This window comes from Megalobrama amblycephala, linkage group LG4, assembly GCF_018812025.1.
Source record: "Megalobrama amblycephala isolate DHTTF-2021 linkage group LG4, ASM1881202v1, whole genome shotgun sequence".
Classification (NCBI taxonomy): Eukaryota; Metazoa; Chordata; class Actinopteri; order Cypriniformes; family Xenocyprididae; genus Megalobrama; species Megalobrama amblycephala.
The window spans coordinates 19,695,448-19,723,103 of NC_063047.1; the positions used below are offsets into that span (position 1 = coordinate 19,695,448).

A 27,656-nucleotide genomic window follows, 5' to 3' on the forward strand; every position below is an offset into this window, starting at 1 on the left:
AATCCAGTATTCAGATGAAGAGACAATAAAATCCTCAATGAAGCAAAACAGACATTACATCAGATTATATACAATTGATCATATCCTGTTTATGTTTGTTTTGTTTTTTTGATGTGTGAGTCTTTATCATCACAAACCCACTCCCTGTGTCATTCCCCAGGATGAACAGCAGGGTGTCCTGTCCACTGCAGTATGAACGTGCCATTTGCCAGTTCACTTTATTTCTGGAAAATTGATAGCAGTTGGAAAGAAAACGTTGCCACCTGGCTTTACAGCTCAGAACAGGTTTATCTAAGAGAAAGAAACTACAGGCATTCATTCTGAATGATCTGCTCTCCATCATTGTTCTTCAAGAAATTATGCAACCTGTGCAATGTTTATGATGTAAAACTCTATATGATCGTATATTATATACCATTGTGAAGGGCAAAATTAGCAGTATAGACCAAAACCATAATTTGATCCAGGCTGTAAACATGTTTTTTTTCTGCTGTAAACTTGGCCATTTTAACATGGGACTCAATGAGATTTTGTTCTCTTTTGCCTGTCTTCAGCCTGTCCCTAGCGGCAAGTCGATGAATTGCAGTTTAAAGGGTCATGAAACCCCCCTGTTTTACCCTGGTCGTTCACACCTCAAAGCTCAAAAAAGTCTGTTAAAATGGGTGTGTAAAGCTCTGGAAAAGTGGGAGTGTCGAGGGGGAGAAGAGGGGAGAGAACAACCAATGAAGCACAGATATACAACACACTCATTATACAGAATAATGAATATTAATATATGAGCACGGAGAAAATGACAACAAACTCCCAAGCACAAGGGAGAAATGCGAAAGAATATTTAATAGGGCTAATAATAGGCTACTTTGATTACGTTTACGAGCACTGCAGTCTCAAAATCAGTCTTTTGTCTATTAGAATAATCGTGTCGTCGCGTTCAGATAGGCTACACCACTGTATCAGTGTCCAGTTTGCACATATAATTAATTTGAAGAAGACTTGATGAAATATGTGTGCATAACAACACCGTGCTGGTTAATGTTTGGTGCAGGAGAATGTGTGAAATAAAAACTTTAAACACGGATACTTTATTCTGTATATGAGCTATAATCCATGTGGCTAGTGGATATAAAAGCTCCGTGCTGAAACCGATCATATGCGCTCCGCCTGTAGGCTATATCATAACAATCGTATTTTTCATGTGTTCGTATTCAAGCTCCAGCTCTGACCGCATCGCGAGCAAAATACAAACAACACATATGCTGCTGTGCTGAGGGAAACATAGCCTACGGCTCGTGTGTCTGAACGCAGCTAGAGCAGGCAGAGGTGAATGAACAGTACTTTTGTGACATTTGAATTCTCAATCTGTAATGCGATCTCACGCGAACATATTTTCCATTTGTGCTGGTAGATTACAGCAAAACAATCCACATGCACACAAACCTCTGCTCTGGTCGCATCTCAAGACAACACATTGTGTTGTAGCACTGAGGAAATGAACATCAACGATATGTCTCTGAATGACAAGAGACCAAGGCGAGAGAAGTGATAGGCTACTTACTCATGCATAATACCGCAATTATAATCTTATGCATACTACAGCGCAGTGATTGGCTTAAATGAGCTTTATGTCATGAATATATGTCGAGAATCACTCGAAACGGTCTACGTCAGCATATTCGACCATGCCCATACTTGGGCCGAAAGTACACGATTACGTCAGATTTTGTGATGTTGCTCCGACTCAGCTTTTAAACCAGAAGACAGAAATCGCTCTGAAAAATGCAAAAATAACTATTTTTCACTTATGAATAATATTAATGAGTACCTTTAGTGTTTTCAATGATGTGCAGCCTATACATATCTGTTTACATCTCAAAAAAAGTGTTTTGGGGTTTCATGACACTTTAAGTCACTTCCGTATTGGCTTCATGAGAAACTGGGGGAGGCTGCCGCTTGGTGTACACACACTGAATCAGAGCATTTTTAATCCCACCCCAAAATAGGCAGTTAAAATATGCTATAATAAAAAAAATCTTGAGCTGAAACTACACAGACACATTCTGGGGACACCTTAGACTTGTATTACGTCTTGTGAAATATAGATTCTAGGCACCTTTAATTAATATATGGAAGGTAACTCTGAATGAGGTCATTGGCTTAGAGCAGCAAGGCAACAAGTCAGCTGCCTAAGCTTTCAGAATACCTGATAAAGGACACATTCATTAAAATAGTACACGGTAGCATTGCCTTATTATAAAACCTACACATGAGCTAGACAAAGCACATGCAGTGCACAGCATAAATGAGTACACCCCTCTGAACAAATACAAAATATGTATTTTCTTTATGATCACTAATACAATTAGGTTCAAGGTTCAAGGTTGTTTTATTTATATAGCACATTTAAAAAAAGCAAGCATGGCTGACCAAAGTGCTGAACAATAAAGCGAAGGAAAAAAAAAAGTACAAAGTGCAACATACATTCACATCATATACTCATACTGAATTAAAAGCTAAAGAAAAAAAGGTACGTTTTAAGAGAAGATTTAAAAATAGTTAACGAGTTCATTTGCTCATATAATCTTTAGGGTATTAGGTTAGCTAATTTGGCTTGCTGTCCACTGAGGAGGGGCTCAATGAAGCATCTTCAACTCTTCAAAAAACTGTAGGGGTGGAGTAGCTCTGACAGATAGCTTAAGTCCCCAATTAATGGAAATGATGGCAAAACTAAAACGTATTAAACATATACATAATAAAAACTGAGAAATATATGTCATTAATAGCCATAAAATAAGTAAATTAGCCAGTTTTGTTTAAATTATGGATTGCAGAAATGAGTATACCCTAAATTTAATTCAACAAATGTATAATACTCTAGCACTTAGTATGCCCTCCTTCATTTTGAATATACTGCTCTGACCCTCCTTGGCACGGAGTGTTCAAGTTCATGACAAATTGTCACATCTGTCGTGTTTAACTCCTGGATGATGAGCTCCTTATATGCCCTGATCTTTATTGGGGAGTGTTGCTCAACTCGTCTCTACAGAATCCCCCACAGGTGCTCAAGAGTGTTAAGACTGAGTGCAATACATGAAGGAGAATGCATATCCTCATTGTCATTGAAACATGGAAACAAAACTGTACTGTGCAAATGCACCTGAGCTTCATAGAAGAAACTTGTTACTAATATCAAATCTGCTTTGTTTATCTACCTTGTTTTGCATTACCTTACAACTCCAAGACAGTTATGCAATGTATTGGGTTGATCACAGCAGAGCATTTCCAAGAAATCAAAACTGAAACGGTTTTACATCAAATTACAGAATAAAATGTCTACAAGTTAAAATTCAAGTTCCTTACTCTGTCATTTTTGGTTCAGTTATTTTTTCCCCTCAAATTTACAAATCAGAATACATTTTAAAGAATACAACTTTAATGCAAAGATTTGTACCCTTGTTGTAGACCCTGCACAAGAGTGGCCAACTGTATTTACAATATTTGTATATTGTTTAATTATCCTATCAAAAAAAAAAAAAAAAAAACCTCAATGAGGGAGAATCCAATGAAGCAGCTTTAATTCCAGAAACTGGGAAAACACTACAGACACCAAGCATAAAACATAACAGACGTGGTACAAAGACGAGGACCAACAAACACTGAGAGAGAACACAGGAAATATATATCGGGAAAACAGAGGGGCAAATGAGGCTAATTAACAAGGGACAGCTGGGACTAAAACTCAAATCAGGATAACTAAGGGAAAAAAAAAAAAAAACAAGTGGCAGGAAAACTGAACAAAAGAAATAAAGACCAACCAAATAATACATGAACAGAGCAGGGAAACGGATCAAAACTCAAAAATGTAAACAGGAAACAGACACAGAACCCTGACATCATTCTGTCCTGACATCATTATTGGGAGGAGCTACGGGTCTCTGGGCTGGAGCAGGGTCTGGAGCACCCTCTGGGCTCGGGGGAGAGACTGGAACTGACTCGAGGACTGGAGAGGCCTCAGGGGCTGGAACCAACTCTGCAGGTTCCAGCCATAAAATAAGTAAATTAGCCAATTTTGTTTAAATTATGGATTGCAGAAATGAGTATACCCTGAATTTAATTCAACAAATGTATAATACTCTAGCACTTAGTATGCCCTCCATAATTTTGAATATACTGCTCTGACCCTCCTTGGCACTGAGTGTACAAGTTCATGACAAATTGTCACATCTGTCGTGTTTAACTCCTGGATGATGAGCTCCTTATATGTGTAATGACCTGATCAATATCAGTCTTTTTGTTATTTTGTTTATTTCTGAAATATATGGGTTATTGTATTTTGTTTGATAAAGTGTTTAATGCATATGCAAGAAGATTTATCATTTAATTATTTTTGTGCTGTTCAGATGTGCCTGGTAATTTAACAGTTAAGTTTTGTGTTCTCTTTAAAAATGTTTAAGGATGGTTCATTACATAAGAGAAGCTCATTAATCAGTCTGTTAATGTTAGAGATTTAGTGATTTAATGAAGTATCTTGTTGAACTATGTGAAATCCCGCGAGAGGCGAGAACGAAAACGGGAAAAAAGGGAAAAAAAGAAAAAAACGAGAACTGAGCATGAGAGTGAGCACGAGGGCTAGTCTGCTATAGGCCAATTTCACACTTCCGGGTTTCTGGCTTCCGGAACGAGGAGAAGGGTCTGGCTGCAGACCATGGACGAGTGGAGCTCCACTCTCAAACAGGAAATACGTCACCTCCACTTGTGTTTTACTAACGTCTACACCTACCCCAACCCTAAACCTACCCTTTACTGTAATGCAAATACTTGTTTTACTAACGTCTACACCTACACCAACCCTAAACCTACCCTTACAATAATGCAAATACAGTAATTAAACTAGTGGAGGTGACGTATTTCCTGTTCGAGAGTGGAGCTCCACTCGCCCCCTCAGGCTGCAGCTAGACCCTATTGGGGAACGATCCACGCAGTGTAAAATAGTGATGGGAAGTTCGGATCATTTTACTGACTCGGACTTTTGAGTCTCGTTCAACAAAATGAACGAATCTTTTTTCGAGTCATTTAGTTCATTTAGTTCATTTTAGCAAAATGTAATTAAAATGTTACGTGTTACTTCCCCAACACATCTACTACTTATGCAAACGTTGATCCCACTACAAACAATACAAAACTACAATGCTATAAGATTCAGAAATGATTAATTCATTACCTGGGTCTTCAGTTTATGACAAGCTGATTAAGCTCACCTCACCTCTTGTCTGACAAGTCTTCGGGTTTAAGTCATTCCTTAATGACGTGACAGGCAGTCCCATGCTAAACCAATGCAGTCTGAGCCGGAAAGAGAATTGATTAGTTCTCTTCATGAGTCTTTCGGGTTTTGAGTCGTTCCTTAATCACGTGACATACCTATACGCTATTTCTGACATTTCTGTCACTGTTTTTGTTACTGTTTCTTGAGGATCTGTGGTGTGTTATTATAAATAAATAAAGCCCTGTTATAAATAAAATATTGATTAATTTATCTTTTTGACTGTCTATCTGTAAATAAACACTAGGCTATATAATAATATAATAATCCAAGCCTACAATACAAAGTATTTATAGCCTAGTTTGTTCATTTTTACTCCAATTTTGAGTTTGCTGTTATAATAATTGCTTTTCCTAGGCAGACTTGACATATTGGTCTAATATAAGAAGATTGCTCAAAAAGGACATAATGACATAAATTAAAAGCAAATAACATTTTGAATTTGAATTATTAATGTTAGTTTAAAACATCAAGGTTATGATAACTTCAGCTTTAACAGTTGTAACACAAACTCAAACAAAACTGGAGAGTTAACGTTATTTACTAATAAATATAATGTGCTTGGGTCACACAGCATAGTGTATGGGTATGTCACGTGATTAAGGAACGACTCAAAAACCCGACAGACTCATAAAAAGAACTAATCAATTCTCTTTCCGGCTCAGAATGCATAGCGTATGGGTCTGTCACGTGATTAAGGAACGACTCAAAACCCGAAAGACTCATGAAATGAACTAATCAATTGAATCATCAGGTGAACTACTTCTAGCAGTACAGAACCTGTAGGATATTGCACATGCGCGACTGAACGAATCACCCCCCGAGACGACTCGTTCTTCCCGAGTCACATTAAAGATTCGTTCAAAATGAACGAATCGTTCAAGAACGACACATCACTAGTGTAAAAGTTTTTTCCGGTTACAGTGATAGCCTCGATCAGAACCAGCTTGGGAATCAAAGTCGTTTTACGAATTAAATGTCATGAAAATGTTTGAACGTTCTTGGTATATTATTGGTGAGACTACAGAGCTCTCATTAAGAGCTAAATTTAATAAATAATTTGAAGTGATGGCGGTTAAACTGGTTATATTCTTCGTGCCTGTTTGGCGCGGCTGTGCATATCGTGTTCCATGTGCTGTAAAGACAGTGCCTGCGTCTCAAAGTGCATACTATCCATCCTAAATAGTAGTCTATGTGTAATATTCAGTGCTATTTAGGGTGGATAAATAGCGACGTGCTGGGGAAATGATCAGCTGGAAGCTCCCTTATCACGCAAGCCTGATCCTCCGATTCATGAAACAGGACTGCTCGCACCCTGATATTTCTGGATATAAACCTTACAGTCTATGATATAAACACTTAAGTCTCTCACTCATTTTCCTGTCGTCATCATCTTAAAGTGTGTATGCGCAGTATTATTGTGCTGTTGCAACAATAATGCAAAGACTGATAGTTGTACAGTGTGATGTTGGAAATTAATTATGTCTTAGTTTAATCATTTTAATCGATCAGGATTAGTTATAACATATGCTTGAATGTGGGATGTGATGCCATATGAGATCACATGCTATATTTTTAAAACATATTAAACTCACGACAATATTATGTATCTCGATTTTATATTCCCCATTAAAGTATATACTGGGAGGTTTTTTTTATGAATAAATTATATAAATAATGTTCGTCGTACGTAATACGGTCGGGGGAATTGCTGAATGAGCTGCGTAGCCTTTACTGTATGACAGCTCGTAATAAATCCACCTGCCGGTAAATTCGAGCAACGGTCTTATAGCGGCCGTACAAGCTACAAACCAGTAGAAAATAATTTCTTTGTAGATTATACAAAAGCGACTTGGAAAACAGACAAAACAGAAAAGGTAAGAAGCGATATTTGAGAAAAGAGCATATCAATCTAATAGCCGTAGACGCATAGCGGAACTAACTTTACCCTGCGTCACGTGATTTCCGATTCTTGTGAAAAGGCCTATTAATGTGGGTTTAACGCTTTAAGTTGGACTATAATTGTTTTGTCAGAAACCGCGCTTTCTGCGTGGGAGTTTGTGACTGAGGGAAAGTGAAATGCCACCGGAGTTGTGTGGTTTTGGACTGTGATGCGAGCTTATGCCTGTTAGCCTCTCTGACTAAATTAGCTCGTGGTTTTGCAGTAACATTTTTTCATACGGTCGCGGGAGTGACCGCATACACATCGTTTGCATGCTGGACGAGGGAAGACAATATCGGGACGAGATTCGCTGGCTGACGCAGATGTTTTCTTCATTGGGGACCGGTTGGCTGTCGATGCTGGACGGACGACGCTGATTAACCCTTGCTGTGCCGCTTGCAAACGGAGTTCGCCTGAGGAGAGAGAGAGTTACAATCGCGGTAGGATCCGTGTTTTTTTCTTCACTCTACACCAGGAGGTATTGTTGCTTTCTTCATTTTATGAGCTCCAACATTAAGCGCGCCAACGAACTAACTAGGCCTGCTAAAAGAACTGAAAAATAAGAGTGCACTCAGGTTATCACAGACTTATGACTTCGGGGGTGTTTTCTAATTTGGATTTTATTTTCATATTTGCTTTTTGCTGTTCAACTGTTATGTGAGTTTTGTATAATACAAATCATTGAGCTATGGCGATCTTGTTGTTTATTCTTTCACCAGCCATTGTATTTGTGTAGCTCAGTGTTTTCTGTGGTACTATTCTATATTTTAAAACCAATAATATTCTTTCAGGTACCCATTGATGAGCAAAGATATAGTGAAAATTATAGTGTTCTTAGACAGGGTTATTATACAATGGAATGTCTCTTTCACCATTTTACCAAGCATTAGGGTTAAGAGGGTTCAATACTTTATACGTTGCTGTATAACGTACATCTCATCACGAGCATATGGTGAAAAGGGTTACATATGTGTAGTGATATGAACTCAAGTAGTCATGTATGTATTGTTATCATTAATATTATTAGTTATCATTTGTTAAATATAGTTCTTACGTTAAATGTATATGAAAATATATTTGTATGTAGTACTGTGCAAGGATGCCAACTTGAACATCACTTAGACCTGTAAACGCTGGCGGATGACGCTAGAGGGTGATCGTGAGCCGCAGGATATAGAGCTTCATTTATATATGAAGAAGCCACTCTGGCAGTCACTAATATACAGTTGAAGATAACTAATTCTTATCTCTGTTTATGTGTGTTTACAGGTAAGATGAGTGATGTGGCATCACAGTTTGTGTTCATAAAATGTTTATACGTTAGTTATATGTGTTAGTTTGATGAATTTGTATATTAAAGCGATAGATATGCGGCCGGCGGCGCCCGCGCGATGGATTGCGCAATCGCGGCTGAGAGGCGGCCGACCCCGCTGCGCTGGTGGAGGCCGCGCGAGACATCACGACATAATATTACTAGTGCTTAATGTCGTTAGACAATATAATTGCAATCACTCGTTGTTATAAAAGAGTTGATATTTGTTTATTGTTATGTTTGTGTTCTATAAATCTGTCATTGGTTAGGGACAACTAAATTGCTGATAGAGATCGTTTACAACAGAGCACACAGAGAGAAATATAGTCTACTAAAAAGGAAACAAAGTGCTTATACACCATTTGTGTATGTTTATTGAGTATTGTCTGTTTGATGTAATGTTAATGCGTTACAGATAGTATATAGCAATGTATTCTCATTCTCTTTTGATGTATTGTCATAAGATTGTGCAAAGTGTGTTTATTGAGAGAAAGCTTATTTTATATATGAAGAAGCCACTCTGGCAGTCACTAATATACAGTTGAAGATAACTAATTCTTATCTCTGTTTATGTGTGTTTACAGCGTGTTTAAGCAATAAAACAATATATGTGCCACCAGAAGTCCCCGCCTCTTCTGTGTGTGCAACATATGCCCTGATCTTTATTGGGGAGTGTTGCTCAACTCGTCTCTACAGAATCCCCCCCAGGTGCTCAAGAGTGTTAAGATTGAATGCAATACATGAAGGTTTTTCACCTTGGGAGAATGCGTATCCTCATTGTCATGTTGAAAAAATGCCCAACAATGCAGGGAATGAGGAAAGGGTAACATACCTTAAATGTAAAAATACATGCAGCCAGCTTGCTTTTTTTTTTTTTTTTTTTTTTTTTTTTTTTACCATCGGTCTACCATCTGATCCTTTTCACAAATAGAGCAACAATAAAAGTGAATGGACTTTTAGAGACAGCGAGCAGGAACAGTAGACCCGATGCACTCTGCAACCAAACATAACTGTGACAATATTTGTATGTGTTTGTCTTTTATATGCGTGGACTGTGAGAGTGTGTTATCATTGGGCTTCGAGAAGCATAAATATGCTAGATGTAATGATTGAATACCGTGTTAACGCAGACGTCCTAAAGCTTTGACTGAACTGTTAAAGAGTAATATTAGTTTTATTACAAGATTTTGAGAATGTTATTCCTTTGTAAAATACATGATTTCATATCACACATGCAGCAAACATATTCGGTGTTTTTTCTCTTAATGAAAATTTAAAAAATTAAAGTGAAAGCGATAAAGATATTTGGTTATTTTTAGTCTGACATACAGAGGGCAGTAAAGAGTAGCACAATACAACAGTCTCACTGATGAAGTTGATATCATGGTCATGGATACGCTGATGATAGAAGCAGATGATCACATTCTGACTTATTTCTAATAATAGTGATCAACTAATAAAGTAATAATTAAGTGTATTTAAATTTGTTTCAGGGTGACTAAACAACACTCGGATAACCAGTACAAAGGACAGTTTTTTAAGAGAAAGAAAGACAAGCAAAAAATGATGCTGGAAAATAAAATGATTGAAGGTAAGATTTCGGATTATTAAATTAGTAAAGTAAGCATAATAGAGAAAACATTATTCATAACAAGACTTTATAAGATAGTTGTTGTGACTTAAGTTACCCATGCTGGTTTGTTCATATTTTTTTGGTCTTATCTTAGCCTACTTGTCACAAAATACTATAACTTTGTATTGAAACCTGAAGTTCCTATTCCAAATATATATAATAACACACTCTGTTCTTCATTTTAAAGGAAAATACTTTATAATTGAGACGGGAAAGTCATGCAATTTACGGAACCAGATTTTACATCATCTCCTTCGACAAAGACCTGGTTTGAAGGAGGTGCACAGTGTGAAAGTGTGCGATGGGATTTTGGTCTTCTGCACCATTTTTTCACGGGCAGGAACTGACATTGATGCTGCATTGAATGAACTTAATTACTGTTCAGGTAACTTCAAGATTTAAGATATTAATGTATAGACCCTATTAGCAGAAATACACATCTTATTGTATCTTTATTTGAAACTGCATCCAAAGCAGCTATTTTCATGGTGCTTCATCACACATTTGAGCCAGAGAAGATCATATACCAGACAGCAGCAGATGTGTGACCAGGATGAATACACTCACTGTGGACTGTCTGTTCAATGAAGATGAAGGTTTGTTGAAATGCAACAGGAATGATGAGGTGCTGGCCAAAATTGTTCAACTTTTTAAGCTTCAGGTTTACCTCTGAGTTTAATTTGTGTATGAAAACTAATCATGCAGACATTACTAATAATAATTTACAATGTAGGAGAAATGTGGGCACAACTGTCACAGTAAAATACAGAGTTCAGAGAACACTTTTTCCCCAGACTTGCTTGAGCAATGAATACTGTACTAAAAACAAAGTAAAAATAGGGCACAATGTACTGTATTTGTAACGAAGCGGGAAATAGGTTCGAATCCAAATGCAAGCTTTATTGAATGAGAGTACAGTCGTACAGGCCAGGTCAAAACAGGGGCAAACAGGAACAGCAAGGGACAGGTAGAGTCGTAGTCACAGTACGTGCTGGCAGGCAGGCGTGCAGGCAGGATTGTACACAAGGGTGAAACAAGACCTCGCAAAGTATGACAGGATGTGAGTGTCTTAAATAGTGCCGATAATGTGCTGCAGCTAGGTGAGGTGATTACTGATTGGTGAAGTGAGTGCAGGTGATTGCAGGAAATGTAATCCGGGAATGTTGCAATACCCTGCTGTATAGAGCACACGATGAGGAGATCTAATCAAAACAAGTCTTTTACTAGGATGGAGAGATCAGGAACATACAGGAAAACACACCAAAGTATACAAGAACAATACTGGACAACACATGACTGGAAACACAGGGCTTATATACATGGGATAACAAGGTGGGTGATTAGACACAGCTGGATGTGATGAGGTGATCAGTTACCATGGTGAATGACTAGTGGTGGGAAATAGAACAACAACAAGTCCAAAATGAGTCCAAAACAGAGTGCATTAGGGCTGCAGTGTGCATGTAACATAATCGCCCCCTCGCGCCGTGAGATGAAAGGAATGAGACTAATGTGGGCGAAATTCTGGTAGAAGGTTGTAGTATGGTGAAGTCCAGGGAGGTGCAGAAATCCAGGGAGGTACAGATGGTAGTGAAGTCCAGGGAGGTGCAGGTGGTGGAGGAGAAGTCCAGGTGTTGCTCCAGGCCACAGCCAGGACAGCGATCCACGGCGGTGTTGCTGGAGGGAGGAGCCGAGGTGGTGAAACGCTTCAAACAACTTTGGGTATGCGTGGAAGCAGCGCAGCAGATGAAGAGGGATCCTTGAGCGAAGACAGAGAGCCTAAGAAGCGGAGTGGTGCCGATGGCCTCGGAGTCCGCGATGAAGTCGTAGTGATGGCCCCCCAAGGCAGCAGCAGGGTACCGGAGGGCTGAGGTGGAGCTGGAACGACTGAGGGCCGAGGCGGAGTCTGAGAGAAGGCGGAGCCATAGGGGTGGAGGGCCGGAGAAACTCGAACGACCTGTAGGTCCGTGGCGATGTGATGGCGATGTCTGACCCAGGCGGAGTTGCAGGACCGAGGGAGTCCAGTGGAGCCAAATGCTCAATGGTCACTGCTGTAGATGAGGGTGGAAGGAGCAGCGGCGTAGGAGTCAAGACGATGAGTCGAGGTGTTACGACGTGACCTGAGGCTGGAGGCGGAGCCGCAGGATCCTCATCGCCTGAAGCTGGATCACAGCAGGCCCCAGGTGTAGCCACGCCACTGAGAGGAGGCTGGTGTAGAGCTGAGGGCATGATGTGAGACAGCAAGGGCTGGGTAGCAGGCAAGGTTGTGGGCTGGAGAACAGGCTGAATAGCAGAGGGACTAGAACAAACAAAGTCATTATCAGGGGTTTGGAGAGGAGGTGGGAGAAGGAGGCTGGGTGGGACCAGTTCATCTAAAATAGAGCAGACAGTCTCAGGATTTAGAGGTAGAGAATCCTCTCTGTCTTCGCTGGGGTCGCACTGACTTTCCACGCCGTCTGAGGGTTCCTGGCTGGGCACTGGAGTGGGAGTGGGAGTGGGACTGGTGTTGTCGCAGAAATCCACGGTCAACAACAATCCACATGACGCCAGTACCCACTCCACGTATTCGGGGAAGCTCCTTCGAGGTTCTTCCCCAGACATCTGCGACTTGGTGGCGGTGTTGAGGCCGGCATACAAAAAAAGTTGCAAAGGCAGTGGGTGGGTGTGGGTGTGTACATCGTGACGGGAACGAAAAGTGAAACACGAAAAACACTGACACGGAAAACAACAAACAAAAAACACGCCGCAATCTGTCTTAACTGTTTGGTCCAGTATTCTGTTACAATTCCCTGGTTTATAAAGCACACGACGAGGAGATATAATCAAAACAAGTCTTTTACTAGGAAATCCAAATGGAGAGATCAGGAACACACACCAAAGTATACATGAACAATACCAGACAACACATGACTGGAAACACAGGGCTTATATACATGGGATAACAAGGTGGGTGATTAGACACAGCTGGATGTGGTGATGAGGTGATCAGTTACCATGGTGAATGACTAATGGCGGGAAATAGAACAACAAGAAGTCCAAAATGAGTCCAAAACAGAGTGTACATGTAACAGGGAATGACTGGGAACGTGACAGTATTAATTTGACGTAATTTTCCGTATTTAATTTTCATAAAAATTAAAATGTCCGTAAAATTACTGTATAATGTCCTGGTAATTTTCTTCCAGTACTTTTTTTTTTTTTTTTTTTTTTTTTTTACAGATTTCTTTTTTCTTTTCTTTTTTTCCTTTTTACAGTGTACAGTACCCATTGAAAGATTGAATGTTACAGACAATATCAGGATAAACCCTTAATTTCTGAAAGCCTTGCATTGAAAAGGGACCACTCAAACTAATATTATTATGTAGTCCAAATAAGCCAGCACTTTTCTGCAACATTATTAATTGATAATTCAGCAAAATTGTCTGATGGCAGAGATTGAACTGACATTTTTGGATTACAAAATTGTGAAGAAATTTATTGAATATTATTGTATGTTCTGTTATCCGTTTGTGAAGTATTCTAAAAAATGAAAAAATGAAAGTTTGAAGCCAACTTTTCATTTGGTTCATTTTGATGGTGCAAATTTAAAAAGAACTGCAAAGCGTTACACAGACCATCTGAGCCCAAAGTTTGATTCTGACAGAAGTTTAGTTTTTGACTGAAATATTAGATTTTCACATGGAAGTTTGATGTTTACAAGTTGGTGTGTAGTTACGAGATTGTGTTTATAGTTGTGAGAAAATGGTGAATTGTTTCATGAATTGTGTTAGCAATTGAGAAAAACTGTAATGTATAAATAAGTCTAAAAAACTAGATTTGTGCTAACTCTTTTTTTTATTAGACTTTTTTTTTCATGTCCACTACAATGGACACCAGGACTGAAGCAACAAAATTTATCATAGGCCTTTTTTAATCATACAGTTCTTATGTGCTGGGGTTCAAACACAGTACATGAACTAGCAGTGAAGATTTTGAAAAGAACACATATACTGTAACAATGAGCAATGCAAATGTAAGATGATAGGATGAAGTCTCAGAAAACTTGTTTGATTATTTTTGTTGGTTGCAGTGAGTGAATAGTATGTGTGTATATGTCTGTGTGTGTTTGTGCCGTGTAAGCAAGCACTAATCACTGTTTCTGTTTTTCAGACGTAAATCAGACATAAATCAGATAAAACATAGCCTATTAATAATTATTTTTTATAAAAAAAAACTGTTGCACAGCTCTGAAAGATCTTCAAATTAACTTTGAATATTATAACTTGATACTATTACGATAATAATAGGTGCAAGTTGATGACGCTACCTGCAAATAAAAGGTAAAAAAGGAGCGATTCGAAAGCATAGCCCAATCGCTCTCGCGGTACTTTGATGTCATACGACAATCGGTCTGCGCAGCGCCGATGCCTGTCGAACAAAACTATTGACTTCGGAACGATGAAACAGGAATCATTTCTGCATTTTGTCCTACAAAATGATGTCACACATACCTGCACCACTCTATATATAGAGCAACAATGAAATTGAAAGTAGGCTACTTACACAGCGAGCAGGGACAGTAAGTAGACCGATGCAATCTGCAACCTATACACAAATATGCCAAACATTGCTTGTATTTTATATGCGTGTATGTGTGTGTTTATCATTGGGTTCCGAGAAGCATAAACATAGTGGTTTAATGATTGATTACCGTGTTAACTCGTCGACGTCATATTAAAACTATTGAGAGCTGAAAGCTTTGACAACTAATGAGTAATATTGTTCTTATTACAAGATTTTGAGAATGTTATTTTTATTGTAAAATACATGATTTCATATTGCAGGTGCTGCAAGCCTATTTGGTTGTACTTTTTTTTTTTTTTTTTTTTTTTTTTTTGAGGGGAATTAAAGTGAAATCGATAAAAGTATTTAAAACAGGTTGTTTATTTTTATAGGCATATGACAAAAAAATCAAGTAAAGAGCAGCATGAAAAACAGTTTGACTCATTCACCAAGTGAGATTGTAAAAGTATGTTCATTAATTCAAGGCAGTTTTTTTGAGGAAGAGCTAAAATATTGCCTTGCTTATTATTTATTTTGGTTTTTTAATAGTAATTAATTAACATGTTCTTGTTTGTTTGTTTTTCTGGCTTGAGGCTAGAGGCGAGACCATTAGCTCCAAACAGTGTTATACATTTGATTTAGGGTGCTACAGGCCTAGCAGGAAACTAGCTCTCACGACTGTTTTTTTGACCTGTCGTTCAACTACGTTGGTTAATGGCGTCACGCAGATGGTGGAGTAATAACAAGAGATTAGAACCCAAGAGGCGAAACTTTGATACTTTTTGGGCAAAAGCCACTAGTTGGCGCTCCGGTAGCGCGGCCGCCATTATGGGGTGAAAATACTAACTAGACCATAGAATCCTTCACATCTTATACGCACCCCAAATCGGAGAATTTCACTGCCAAATCAGAAGCGCAATAGAAATGAAATAATCAGTAAATTTTATGGCACCTACAGTAAATGTTGTATTGTCTCATATATGTTTTATTTTACCAGTTGTGGAATCAGGAGCAGTTTCTTCATCAGGGCAATAGGGCGCCGCACCACCAAAGTGCGAAAGGGACAATTTTTTTCAATCACATTCAACTACAGTTATGCTAGCTGTCACTGCTAAACTGTTCTGCCTCTGGATACAGCCTATGATATAGTCCAATCAGCGTCAAGTTACGCAAGACGGTTACAATCTAATCAGCCTAAAAAATCTTAAGTATAAAACTTAAAACAACAAACAACTTTACTCACTCTACACGAAAATCATAAGATAGGACAAATAAAATAAGAAAATATGATTGATTTATTTTACATTTTAATATAGCTCAGACAAAATCACTGACTCTGGTCTACTTTGCCTATCGGCCATAATTTTCAAAGAGGGTGAAGGTGAACAGGACAGCAAATTATTAAAGTCAAAGGACTACTGGACTAAAGGAATATATATATATATATATATATATATATATATATATATATATATATATATATATATATATATATATATATATATATATATATATATATATATATAATAACAGACAGAAAACATAGTGTATGTTAGGGAAAACTGTCAAAGTAAAACCACTAACAAAGAAAAAAAAATATCACAGAAACTTACAGTCCCGGAACAGAAAGTGAAAGAGAAGAACATGATGACAGGGCTGAAAATCAGAACGAAACTGAAAGATTGTTGTGTTCGAACATAGAGAGGAGAGCTGTTCGGGTGAGTAGCAGCATAAACCACACTTCTCATAAACCGTGTCGTATTAGACTTATTATTCGAACAAATTATAGGCTACATGTTTGATAAACCGTTGTGAGGGCAATTTATGCATGAATGTAGGCTATCTATAAATAGGCCTATATATGTCGACACGTTTTAGTATTTCTGAAGGAATTATAGCTTAGTAAACACAACCATGCATTTCTGCTCTAAACGCTTGTATTTTGTTTGCTTACTGTGATTTTGCTGATATTTGGACTTTGTAAAAAGGCAAAATATTTCATTATAGTTTAGCGACATCAAGTGGACATTTTCTTCTCCAGACTCTTAGGCTGCGTTCCAGTTTTAGACACGCACTCGCAAACTTCCCTAAACACTGAATCCCTGCCGCCATTTTGAACTGCGTTCCACTTTGCGAAGTGGACGAGGGAAGTTTATGGCCCTGTCCCAAATGGCACACTCCGGACTTGTGGACTTCCTCAGAGTCCACACTTTGGTGACGTCATGACTCATGTAGTGCAGATCTATAGGGCCCTTGGCGCGAGTCCACGAGGGCGCAATGAGAGGTATTTTTGGGACAGACTCGGATCGTCATGGCGGAAATAACGGTCTGGTTGTTTTTTGACAGGAGCTGCAGGTTCGGGGATAACATTTAGCATCAAGAACAGGTTTCTTTTCTTTTGCAAAATATTATGCCCATGTCAAATACACAGCCTGCTTTTGCTTATGCCACCTGGGCATTAGACAATGCTTATTTAAATAATGTATACAGTTGTAATAATACATAATGTTCCATTTGAACTAAGATTACAATTTTAACACATAATAAACATGTGCGTGAGTTTCAGATGAATTTACAGGTTTAAATATAAATATTAGGTTTACATATGACCAGGGCTTGACATTAACTTTTTTGCTCACCAGCCACTGTGGCTAGTGGTTTTCCAAAGTTACTAGCCACTCAGCATTTTCACTGGCCACAATTTTGATGTTGGTAAATTACATTTTATATGATTAAAGTTGACTTTGTTATGCTTAAATTACTTTATTTTGAGTCATTTTACTTGATTTAGAAGATTTAAAACCCTTTCAAACTTTTAAATGCAGATTGACCACCCAAATCAAGACTACATTGTATATCAGCTGGTATGTACAGGTGGGCAAGAGATAGACAATATGAGCATGGGCTAATATGAGAAATTGTATAAGTTATTTGTGTTAGGCTATATAAAAGAACAAAGAAGCAAATTACAAAAACAATAGTACATTAAAAATCTTTTTTCAGATACAGTAGGTTTATTTAACATATAGCCTACATTTATTTAACATCTTTTGTTGTTTGATTAACATTAATGACAGACAGGTATTTAATTGGGCTGCTGAATGCATGGACGTAACTGACGCATATCCAGTTATTACCCACCTGTTTACGTCCACTTAAGCCATAACCGACTGTATTCACGCGAGATACTCCACACGATGGACATTTAGACATCTGTATGCACGTGTATTTGACTATTCAGGCGCGAGGAGAACTGATCGCGAGCGCGACAGAGAGAGAGTGCACGCGAGAGAGCGCTTTTGTTGTGTGTCATTTAGCGCAATTCCGCCTATCCCTCCTTCACTAACTGCACGTAAATAACGAATTGTGTGATTGGATTGTAATTTTGTGCTACGACGATCTTCGACGATCATTTGGCTGTAAACTGAAATTATATTCAACCCGCCAAAGTATGGCGTTATTTTAGTGTCAATTGTCGAGAGCACATTATTGTGACGCGAGAGCATATCAATGTAATGCGCGAGCGCAAATCTGTCCGCTCGCGCGCGGATTTCCTTTGCTCTCGCGCAAATCTGGACGCGCGCGCTCAAATATACAGTGCTCTCTTATGAACTGCCTCTCCTCTGGCTCAGATATTGCGTGTGCACGCTCAAACGTGTCCTGCGCGCTCAAACTGCACATGTGCGCTCACGAATCTCTCCGTGCTCTTGCAGAAATTAATTTGCTTTTGGATTAAATGCTGTCAAAAGTTATAAACCAATCAGAAGAGACGACTGATCCATGAAAATGCTACATGGAATCTTATTGGCTGAGAGTGAACTGCGCCTGGAATTCTTTCGACAAAAATATATATTTTATTTCTTTACAATTTAATAATATTTATCAAATTTAACCTAGTCTAACTGCATCACATTACAGGTCAAACCCCTATTTATCTAAACAAACAAACAAAAAATGTTTCTTAAAGTTATTGTGGTCATACGTTTTGTGTTGAAATTTTTTTTTTAAAAATAGGTAACATTTTACAATAAGGTTTTTATTTGTTAACATTAGTTAATGTATTATCTAACATGAACTAACAATGTGCAATACATTACTGTAATTATTAATCTTTGTTAACGTTAAAAATACAGCTGTTTGTTGGTTGTTTACTTCACAGTGCATTTAATAATGTTAACAAATACAACATTTGATTTTAATAACGTATTAGTAAATGTTGAAATTAACATTAACAAATATTAATAAATGCTGAAGAAGAGCAATTCATTATTAGTTAATGTTAACTAATGCAGTTAAATAATGTTAACGCAACCTTATTGTAAAGTATTACCAACAAATATCTTCTGATTTAAGACCGAACAAGATCAGGGTCAAATCGTCATTCCCTTAATACTTAATGTGGAGATCATATACCACCATAGTCAATTTCTTTTGAGGTCTGGTATAAAACATGACATACAAAAATACCTAAGCTCTTGTGTATGCACGATTAAGCAAAAGAACGCGATCTTATTCCTAAGTGACAACGATTCGGTTATGTCTATTAAACCTTTTGAAATTACAATCATACCAGAATATTTAAACCTGCTTTTGCATTGCTGCTGAAAGCAGTGGTCATGTAAGCTATATGTTTTAAACAGCTTCACAAAGTGTTTTCAACAACATACTATTGCTACATCTGTGTTGCAAACATTAAATAATAATGCAAGTATTGCAATAACAATTTATAGTCTGAATATACACTGATTTCAGCAATTAAAATAAGTAGCTAAATGAATGTTGAAACTAATGTTGTTACACTGTTCTGCCAGTAGGTGGTGACCAGTGACTGTTAAAATGTATTTGATGTATCAGAATGTATTTGATGTATCAGAATCATTAATTCCAGACCTCAAAAGAAATTGACTATGGTGGTATGTGATCTCCACATTAAGTATTAAGGGAATGACGATTTGACCCTGATCTTGTTCGGTCTTAAATCAGAAGATATTTGTTGGTAATACTTTACAATAAGGTTGCGTTAACATTATTTAACTGCATTAGTTAACATTAACTAATAATGAATTGCTCTTCTTCAGCATTTATTAATATTTGTTAATGTTAATTTCAACATTTACTAATACGTTATTAAAATCAAATGTTGTATTTGTTAACATTATTAAATGCACTGTGAAGTAAACAACCAACAAACAGCTGTATTTTTAACGTTAACAAAGATTAATAATTACAGTAATGTATTGCACATTGTTAGTTCATGTTAGATAATACATTAACTAATGTTAACAAATAAAAACCTTATTGTAAAATGTTACCTATTTTTTTTTTTTTTTTTTAAATTTCAACACAAAACGTATGACCACAATAACTTTAAGAAACATTTTTTGTTTGTTTGTTTAGATAAATAGGGGTTTGACCTGTAATGTGATGCAGTTAGACTAGGTTACATTTGATAAATATTATTAAATTGTGAATAAATAAAATACATATCTTTGTCGAAAGAATTCCAGGCGCAGTTCACTCTCAGCCAATAAGATTCCATGTAGCATTTTCATAACTTTTGACAGTGTTTAATCCAAAAGCAAATTAATTTCTGCAAGAGCACGGAGAGATTCGTGAGCGCACATGTGCAGTTTGAGCGCGCAGGACACGTTTGAGCGTGCACACGCAATATCTGAGCGAGAGGAGAGGCAGTTCATAAGAGAGCACTGTATATTTGAGCGCGCGTCCAGATTTGCGCGAGAGCAGAGGAAATCCGCGCGCGAGCGGACAGATTTGCGCGAGAGCAGAGGAAATCCGCGCGCGAGCGGACAGATTTACGCTCGCGCATTACATTGATATGCTCTCGCGTCACAATAATGTGCTCTCGACAATTGACAGTAAAATAACGCCATACCAAAGTGGCTAGTGCCATTGGCTATGGCGTTATTTTACTGTCAAATGTCGAGAGCACATTATTGTGACGCGAGAGCATATCAATGTAATGCGCGAGCGCAAATCTGTCCGCTCGCGCGCAGATTTCCTTTGGTCTCGCGCAAACCTGGACGTGCGCGCTCAAATATACAGTGCTCTCTTATGAACTGCCTCTCCTCTCGCTCAGATATTGCGTGTGCACGCTCAAACTGTTTCCTGCTTGCTCAAACGTGTCCTGCGCGCTCAAACTGCATATGTGCGCTCACGAATTTCTCCGTGCTCTTGCAGAAATTAATTTGCTTTTGGATTAAATGCTGTCAAAAGTTATAAACCAATCAGAAGAGACGACTGATCCATGAAAATGCTACATGGAATCTTATTGGCTGAGAGTGAACTGCGCCTGGAATTCTTTCGACAAAGATATGTATTTTATTTCTTCACAATTTAATAATATTTATCAAATGTAACCTAGTCTAACTGCATCACATTACAGGTCAAACCCTGATTTATCTAAACAAACAAACAAAAAATGTTTCTTAAATTTATTGTGGTCATACGTTTTGTGTTGAAATTTATTAAAAAAATAGGTAACATTTTACAATAAGGTTTTTATTTGTTAACATTAGTTAATGTATTATCTAACATGAACTAACAATGTGCAATACATTACTGTAATTATTAATCTTTGTTAACGTTAAAAATACAGCTGTTTGTTGGTTGTTTACTTCACAGTGCATTTAATAATGTTAACAAATACAACATTTGATTTTAATAACGTATTAGTAAATGTTGAAATTAACATTAACAAATATTAATAAATGCTGAAGAAGAGCAATTCATTATTAGTTAATGTTAACTAATGCAGTTAAATAATGTTAACGCAACCTTATTGTAAAGTATTACCAACAAATATCTTCTGATTTAAGACTGAACAAGATCAGGTCAAATCATCATTCCCTTAATACTTAATGTGGAGATCACATACCACAATAGTCAATTTCTTTTGAGGTCTAAAATAACGCCATAGTGGCTGTCTTACCCGCCACAGCTGAAATCTACCCGCATTTGGCGGGTTGGCGGGTGTTAATGTCAAGCCCTGCATATGACTCAGTAAAGTCATTCGGTTCTATTTATTTAATGAATCATAATGTGATTGTATTATTCAACGCGCTATTATTATGTTTGAGATATCAACCACTGGTCGATGACCATAATGTTTGTATAAACTGTAGGTAACAACTGGTAAAATGTACACCTAGGTAATAAAAACCGTAATGATACCTACACTTAAATATTTTCTTCTCAGCCATGTCATCAATTGCTCTTGAGCGAAATCTCCTCCCATCCGTTGTCTGATTGGCATTTCGCAAGGATTCCTGGGTAGTTAAAGTGTGCGGAGCCTGCATCGATGCGGGCTTCGCGGAAGACCGCTTCAAGGGTACAAAGGGGGCGCTGCTGAGCACACTTCAGAGCGTTAAAAAGCTGAATGGGACGGCCTACGGACTCGTAGACTCGGCGAGCACGCACAATTTAAGTCCACGAGACCGAAAGTCCACATGAAGCGCGCCATTTGGGACAGGGCCTACTTCACATGTAGGCTGCGTTCCAGTTCGTTTTTTAAATGCCCTTCACTCGCTAACTTCCCTCGGTCTCGTTGACTCGGATGTACGTCATTGCTTACGTTTCACGAGTACTCACTACTGGCGGAACCTTTGCAATGGGCTGAACTGGAACATCCTAAGCCCTTGATCACTTGGAATCCGCAATGGAGCTGATTTATTATTTATTTTTTCCCCTTACAAAATTGTTTAATGCAACATTCTATATGTATATATGTGTGTTTTAAATGTTTTAAAAAATAATTAATATATAGAGTTGTTTGTGGTGGGGTAAAATAAACACGATATTCGGTGACGTCATAATCGTGTTGCATTGTGGGTTATGGAGCTGCCTGAAGTGTATATGTGAAGTAGACTCGCTCCCTCAGTCAAAATCGAGGGAGCGAGGGTCTGTCCATATAAACTTCCCTCGTCCACTTCACGAAGTGGAACGCACTTCAAAATGGCGGCAGGGATTCCCCCCGAGGGGAAGTGTTTAGGGAAGTTCGCGAGTGCGTGTCTAAAACTGGAGTGGAACGCAGCCGTACACTTCAGGCAGCTCCATAACCCACAATGCAACATGATTATGACGTCACCGCATATCGGATTTAATTTACCCCACCACAAACAACTCTGTGATATATAATTTTTTTAAACATTTAAAACACATACACACAAACACACACACATATATATATATATATATATATATATATATATATAGAATGCTGTATTAAACAATTTTGTAAGGGGAAAAATAAATAATAAATCAGCTCCATTGCGGATTCCAAGTGATCAAGGGCGTTCCAGTTCAGCCCATTGCAAAGGTTCCGCCAGTAGTGGGCGCTCATGCAACGTAAGCAATGACGTACATCCGAGTCAACGAGACTGAGGGAAGTTATCGAGGAAAGGTCATAAAAAAACTAACTGGATTGCAGCATTAGTCATCTTCACTGACGTCACATGATTGAATACAGGAATGATTTTTTATGTGTAGATTTTAATGTTTTAAACTGACTGTCCAAGTCCAAGACTGACTATGAAAATATAAAATATTTAAAAATATACAAAAAATATTAATTAGTTTAGAATAATGATATAAACAAATATATAGGCTACACAATAAAAATGATAAGCATATTACTTTATACTGTTAATTTCAGAACTAAAGATGGAGCAGAAAACTGATGATGGTCAGCTTCACACATATGACCTGCAGCACACTGATGTGAACATGACAGAAGAACATGGAGATGAACATCTTATGATTACTGGTAATAATATCTATAGAACTAATTTCTAATTAGATTGGGATAAAATAATAGATAAAACTGAATGACTTTTTGTTTGAGATGAGATGACTATGCCTTGTCTGAATTAATTTACATTAACCAAGAAGTTCTTCTGTTACAGTTCGGTTGAATCAAAATGAAGCAATATCAGACTTCTACAAAACTAGGGTATTTATTAAACAAAGGATCAGAACACCAACCAAACACACAAAGCAAACAATAGAACAGACAATGGAGTGCAGGGAAGTGAGTCCATGTAAAGGGTGTGCAGATGATCAGGAGCAGGTGCAGGTAATCTGTGATGATGGGAGGTTGATTAGGAAGTGAGTGCAGGTGTGGAACAGGGAGGATGATGGGAGATGGAGTCCAGGGGAGACGTGAACTGTAACAATTACTTTATACTGTCAATTTCAGAACAAAAGATGAAGCAGAAAACTGATAGGCACAATGCAGATGACCTGCAGACAAAAGAAGAACACCAAGATAAACATCCTATGATTACTGGTAATAATAACTAGAACTCATTTCTAATTAGATTGGGATAAAATAATAGATAAATCTGAATGACTTGTTTGAGATGAGATGACTTTGCCTTGTCTGAATTCATTTACATTAACCAATACTTTTATTCCTCTGGCAGGAAAAAAATATTTCATCCTTCTTTCTGGGAAGACATCCAAACTTCAAGAGGACATCATAAGAAATGTTCTTCAACAAACACCAGATCTAGAGGAGGTGTTCACTGTAGCGGAGTGTGATTTCATTCTGGCTTTCTGCATTATTGTTTCAAGGGCAGGAACTGACATTGATGCTGCAGTGAATGAACTTAATGCCGTCTCAGGTGATGTACTCTTAATGTAATGTGCATGTTGTGTTTTGAAATTGTTTCTTATTCTAACTCATTTTAATAATGAATACATAACAACTATATTGACCACTCCAACAGAGACTAAACCAGCTGTCTTCATGGTGCTTCATCACACATTTGAGCCAGAGAAGATGGCACCAGACAGCAGCAGTCATGTGACCAGGATGAACACACTCACAGTGGACTGTCTGTTCTACGAGGACAAATTCCTGGACTGTGTTAGGAATCGTGAAGCTCTGGACAGAATTAAACAATGTTTTCCTCGACAGGTATCCAGTTCTTCAGGATAAATGATACATATTACATATTAAACAATATATAAAATCTGAAATATGTTATTTAAATGTACGGTTTAGGGTAAATAGACAATATAAAAATGTCATATTATTTAGAGATGACCTACTGTGCCTTAAACACATAGTTAAATGTAATAAATAATAATCCAGTTATACTTTCTGATCTCTCCCCCAATCACTTTTCCAAATTGAAGATGAATCTGCTTTAGTGGTTTGTAACCTCTCAAGACAACAGTAGCTTGTGTGGCATGAATTGATATTTGACTTTCTGGGGTTTACAATAACTTAACATACGACAAAACAGATAAAAGAACCTTTAAATACAAATGTGTTTCTTAAAGTGATTATTAAACAGGTGCAAAATGCTGCATAAAAAACAAAGCATAGTAATCTGATTTATGTTGTTTTTTTTGTTTTATTTAAAAACTATTCATTAAAATTAATTTACAAAATATATGTCGTTGATTAGCTGTTTAACTTTAATAACTGATCCAGCAGTCATGTTCTGTTAACAAATATCTCTTTTCTGATACAACAGGATACACAAACAAAGAAAGGAAAAACCGGTGAGTATGATTTTTTTTTTTTTTTAAATGTACAGTCAAACCAAAAATTATTCAGACACTTTTATATATATATATACAGGGAGTGCAGAATTATTAGGCAAGTTGATTTTCTGATCATATTTTTTTTCCCAAGCACATTTTACCAATTCCAATCCACATCAATCTTAATAACTACTATTAATATTGTTTTTAATCATTTATAAGTGATATATAATTGTTCATGAAGGCTGGAAATGAAAAATGCCTTATATCCAGGTGTGCAGAATTATTAGGCAAGTTTTCTTTTACAGGCAAAATGAGCCAAAAAAGAGATTTAACTCAGACTGAAAAGTCAAAAATTATTAAATACTCATGAGAAGGACGCAATACTAATGCAATACTAGAAATTGCAAAGTTAAAGCATGACCAAGGGACAGCAAAATGCTCATTGGGTCAGCGGGGTCAGACAAAAACAGGTGGAAAAGAAAAGACACATGTTAACTGCAAAATAATTAAGAATTAAGGTGAAGAATTAAGTGTGAAACCATCAGGAACCCTTTAGTCTCCAGCGCCACCATTTTCCAGAGCTGCAACCTACCTGGAGTCTCCAGAAGTGCAAGGTGTTAGGATCTCAGAGACTTAGGTTAGCTAAAGAATCCTAAAAAATGACCTGCACTTGATAAGAATCACAAGCTGAAGTGTTATAAAATACATGAAGACTGGGTTTTAATAGGGCTTATAGACAGACAGCTTGAGAATGACTCCTGATGGACCAGCACCACATCCTCTTGTACCACTGTTTGAAGAATTTATCCAGAATCTGGCAGTAAGGTGTTTGAGTTCACTTTTAGTCCATCTCTTATCCTGAAATGTCTGTCTTGCAGAGATGGACTAAAAATGATCTTCCAAAACTTACTGCCAGATTCTGGAAGATAAATTCTTCAAACAGTGGTACAAGAGGATGTGGTGCTGGTCCTTCAGGAGTCACTCTCAAGCTGTCGGTTTATAAGGCCTATAAAAACCCAGTCTTCATGTATTTTATAACACTTCAGCTTGTGATTCTTATCAAGTGCGGGTCATTTTTTAGGATTCTTTAGCTAACCTAAGTCTCTGAGATCCTGAGACCTTGCACTTCTGGAGACTCCAGGTAGGTTGCAGTTCTGGAAAATGGTGGCGCTGGAGACTAAAGGGTTCCTGATGGTTTCACACATAATTCTTAATTATTTTGCAGTTAACATGTGTCTTTTCTTTTCCACCTGTTTTTGTCTGACCCCGCTGACCCAATGAGCATTTTGCTGTCCCTTGGTCATGCTTTAACTTTGCAATTTCTAGTATTGCATTAGTATTGCGTCCTTCTCATGAGTATTTAATAATTTTTGACTTTTCAGTCTGAGTTAAATCTCTTTTTTGGCTCATTTTGCCTGTAAAAGAAAACTTGCCTAATAATTCTGCACACCTGAATATAAGGCATTTTTCATTTCCAGCCTTCATGAACAATTATATATCACTTATAAATGATTAAAAACAATATTAATAGTAGTTATTAAGATTGATGTGGATTGGAATTGGTAAAATGTGCTTGGGAAAAAAATATGATCAGAAAATCAACTTGCCTAATAATTCTGCACTCCCTGTATATATATATATATATATATATATATATATATATATATATATATATATATATATATATATATATATATATATTACTAGTGGGTGCAGGACACTATAGTTCATTTATGTAAGTGAGGATAGCAAAATAAAGTAAACTGTGACATATTATACCCAAAAATTCTTCATACTGACTACCAGTAAAATTGATACAAATTTGGGACCAAAAATTCTTCAGACATTTTGACCTGACCATGTTTTGCTTAAGTGTTAACTAACATTATCAAGATTATTTTTTTCTGACAGTTTACGCTGAATTATTGTCATATTTAATTACCTTTTTTTTTTTTAACCATAGCAAATATACTGTGATAATGTGTGAAATGTTGAAGGTGTCTGAATAAATTTTGGTTTGACTGTATATAAGACATCTTATACTATACAGATTTTTGTAATATAGTAAATTAGCTTTATACAGCATCATTGATTTTTCAATTTTTTTTTTTTTTTTTTAAGATCAGCCTGACTGGTGATCATTATGAAATCGCTCTGGGGTGCGTTTCCCAAAGCGAACTATGGTCGCAAGTTCCGTCGTTACCAATAGAGTTCAATGGGACTTATGACCATTGTTGGCTAACGATGCTTTCGGGAAACTCACCCCTGAACTGCTAAACTATTAGTTGTACGCTCAAGTGTCTTATATCAATGGAATCCTTGTCTCAGGGATTCAAATGCAGAACAAATGCAGAATTCAAAACTAGTCCTAAGTTTTTTTTGCCTGATCGGAACC

At 37.3% G+C, this 27,656-nt stretch overlaps 1 protein-coding gene and 1 long non-coding RNA gene across 21 annotated transcripts in view; both read left to right on the forward strand.

Moving 5' to 3' along the window:
• Positions 1 to 7,201: 7,201 nt before the first annotated feature.
• On the forward strand, positions 7,202 to 10,163 carry LOC125266975. The gene is made up of 2 exons (XR_007184593.1): positions 7,202 to 9,279; positions 10,065 to 10,163. It is a non-coding gene; the product is annotated as an uncharacterized LOC125266975 (long non-coding RNA).
• A 300-nt stretch (positions 10,164 to 10,463) lies between these two features.
• The window catches only part of LOC125266972, a 105,593-nt gene continuing 88,400 nt past the window's right edge, over positions 10,464 to 27,656 (forward strand). For 4 of the 20 annotated variants that reach the window (XM_048188141.1, XM_048188156.1, XM_048188157.1 and 1 more), the window contains exons 1-6: positions 10,743 to 10,800; positions 23,418 to 23,528; positions 23,961 to 24,050; positions 24,187 to 24,387; positions 24,493 to 24,683; positions 25,249 to 25,276. In XM_048188141.1, coding sequence (XP_048044098.1) covers positions 10,758 to 10,800; positions 23,418 to 23,528; positions 23,961 to 24,050; positions 24,187 to 24,387; positions 24,493 to 24,683; positions 25,249 to 25,276 — 664 coding nt within the window. In that variant the 5' untranslated portion in view covers positions 10,743 to 10,757. Of the gene's footprint in view, positions 10,590 to 10,678; positions 10,801 to 14,571; positions 14,763 to 16,351; positions 16,465 to 16,840; positions 17,133 to 23,133; positions 23,529 to 23,667; positions 23,838 to 23,960; positions 24,051 to 24,186; positions 24,388 to 24,492; positions 24,684 to 25,248; positions 25,277 to 27,656 lie in introns of those variants that run through there. The other 16 variants (XM_048188140.1, XM_048188139.1, XM_048188147.1 and 13 more) reach the window with 16 other exon arrangements.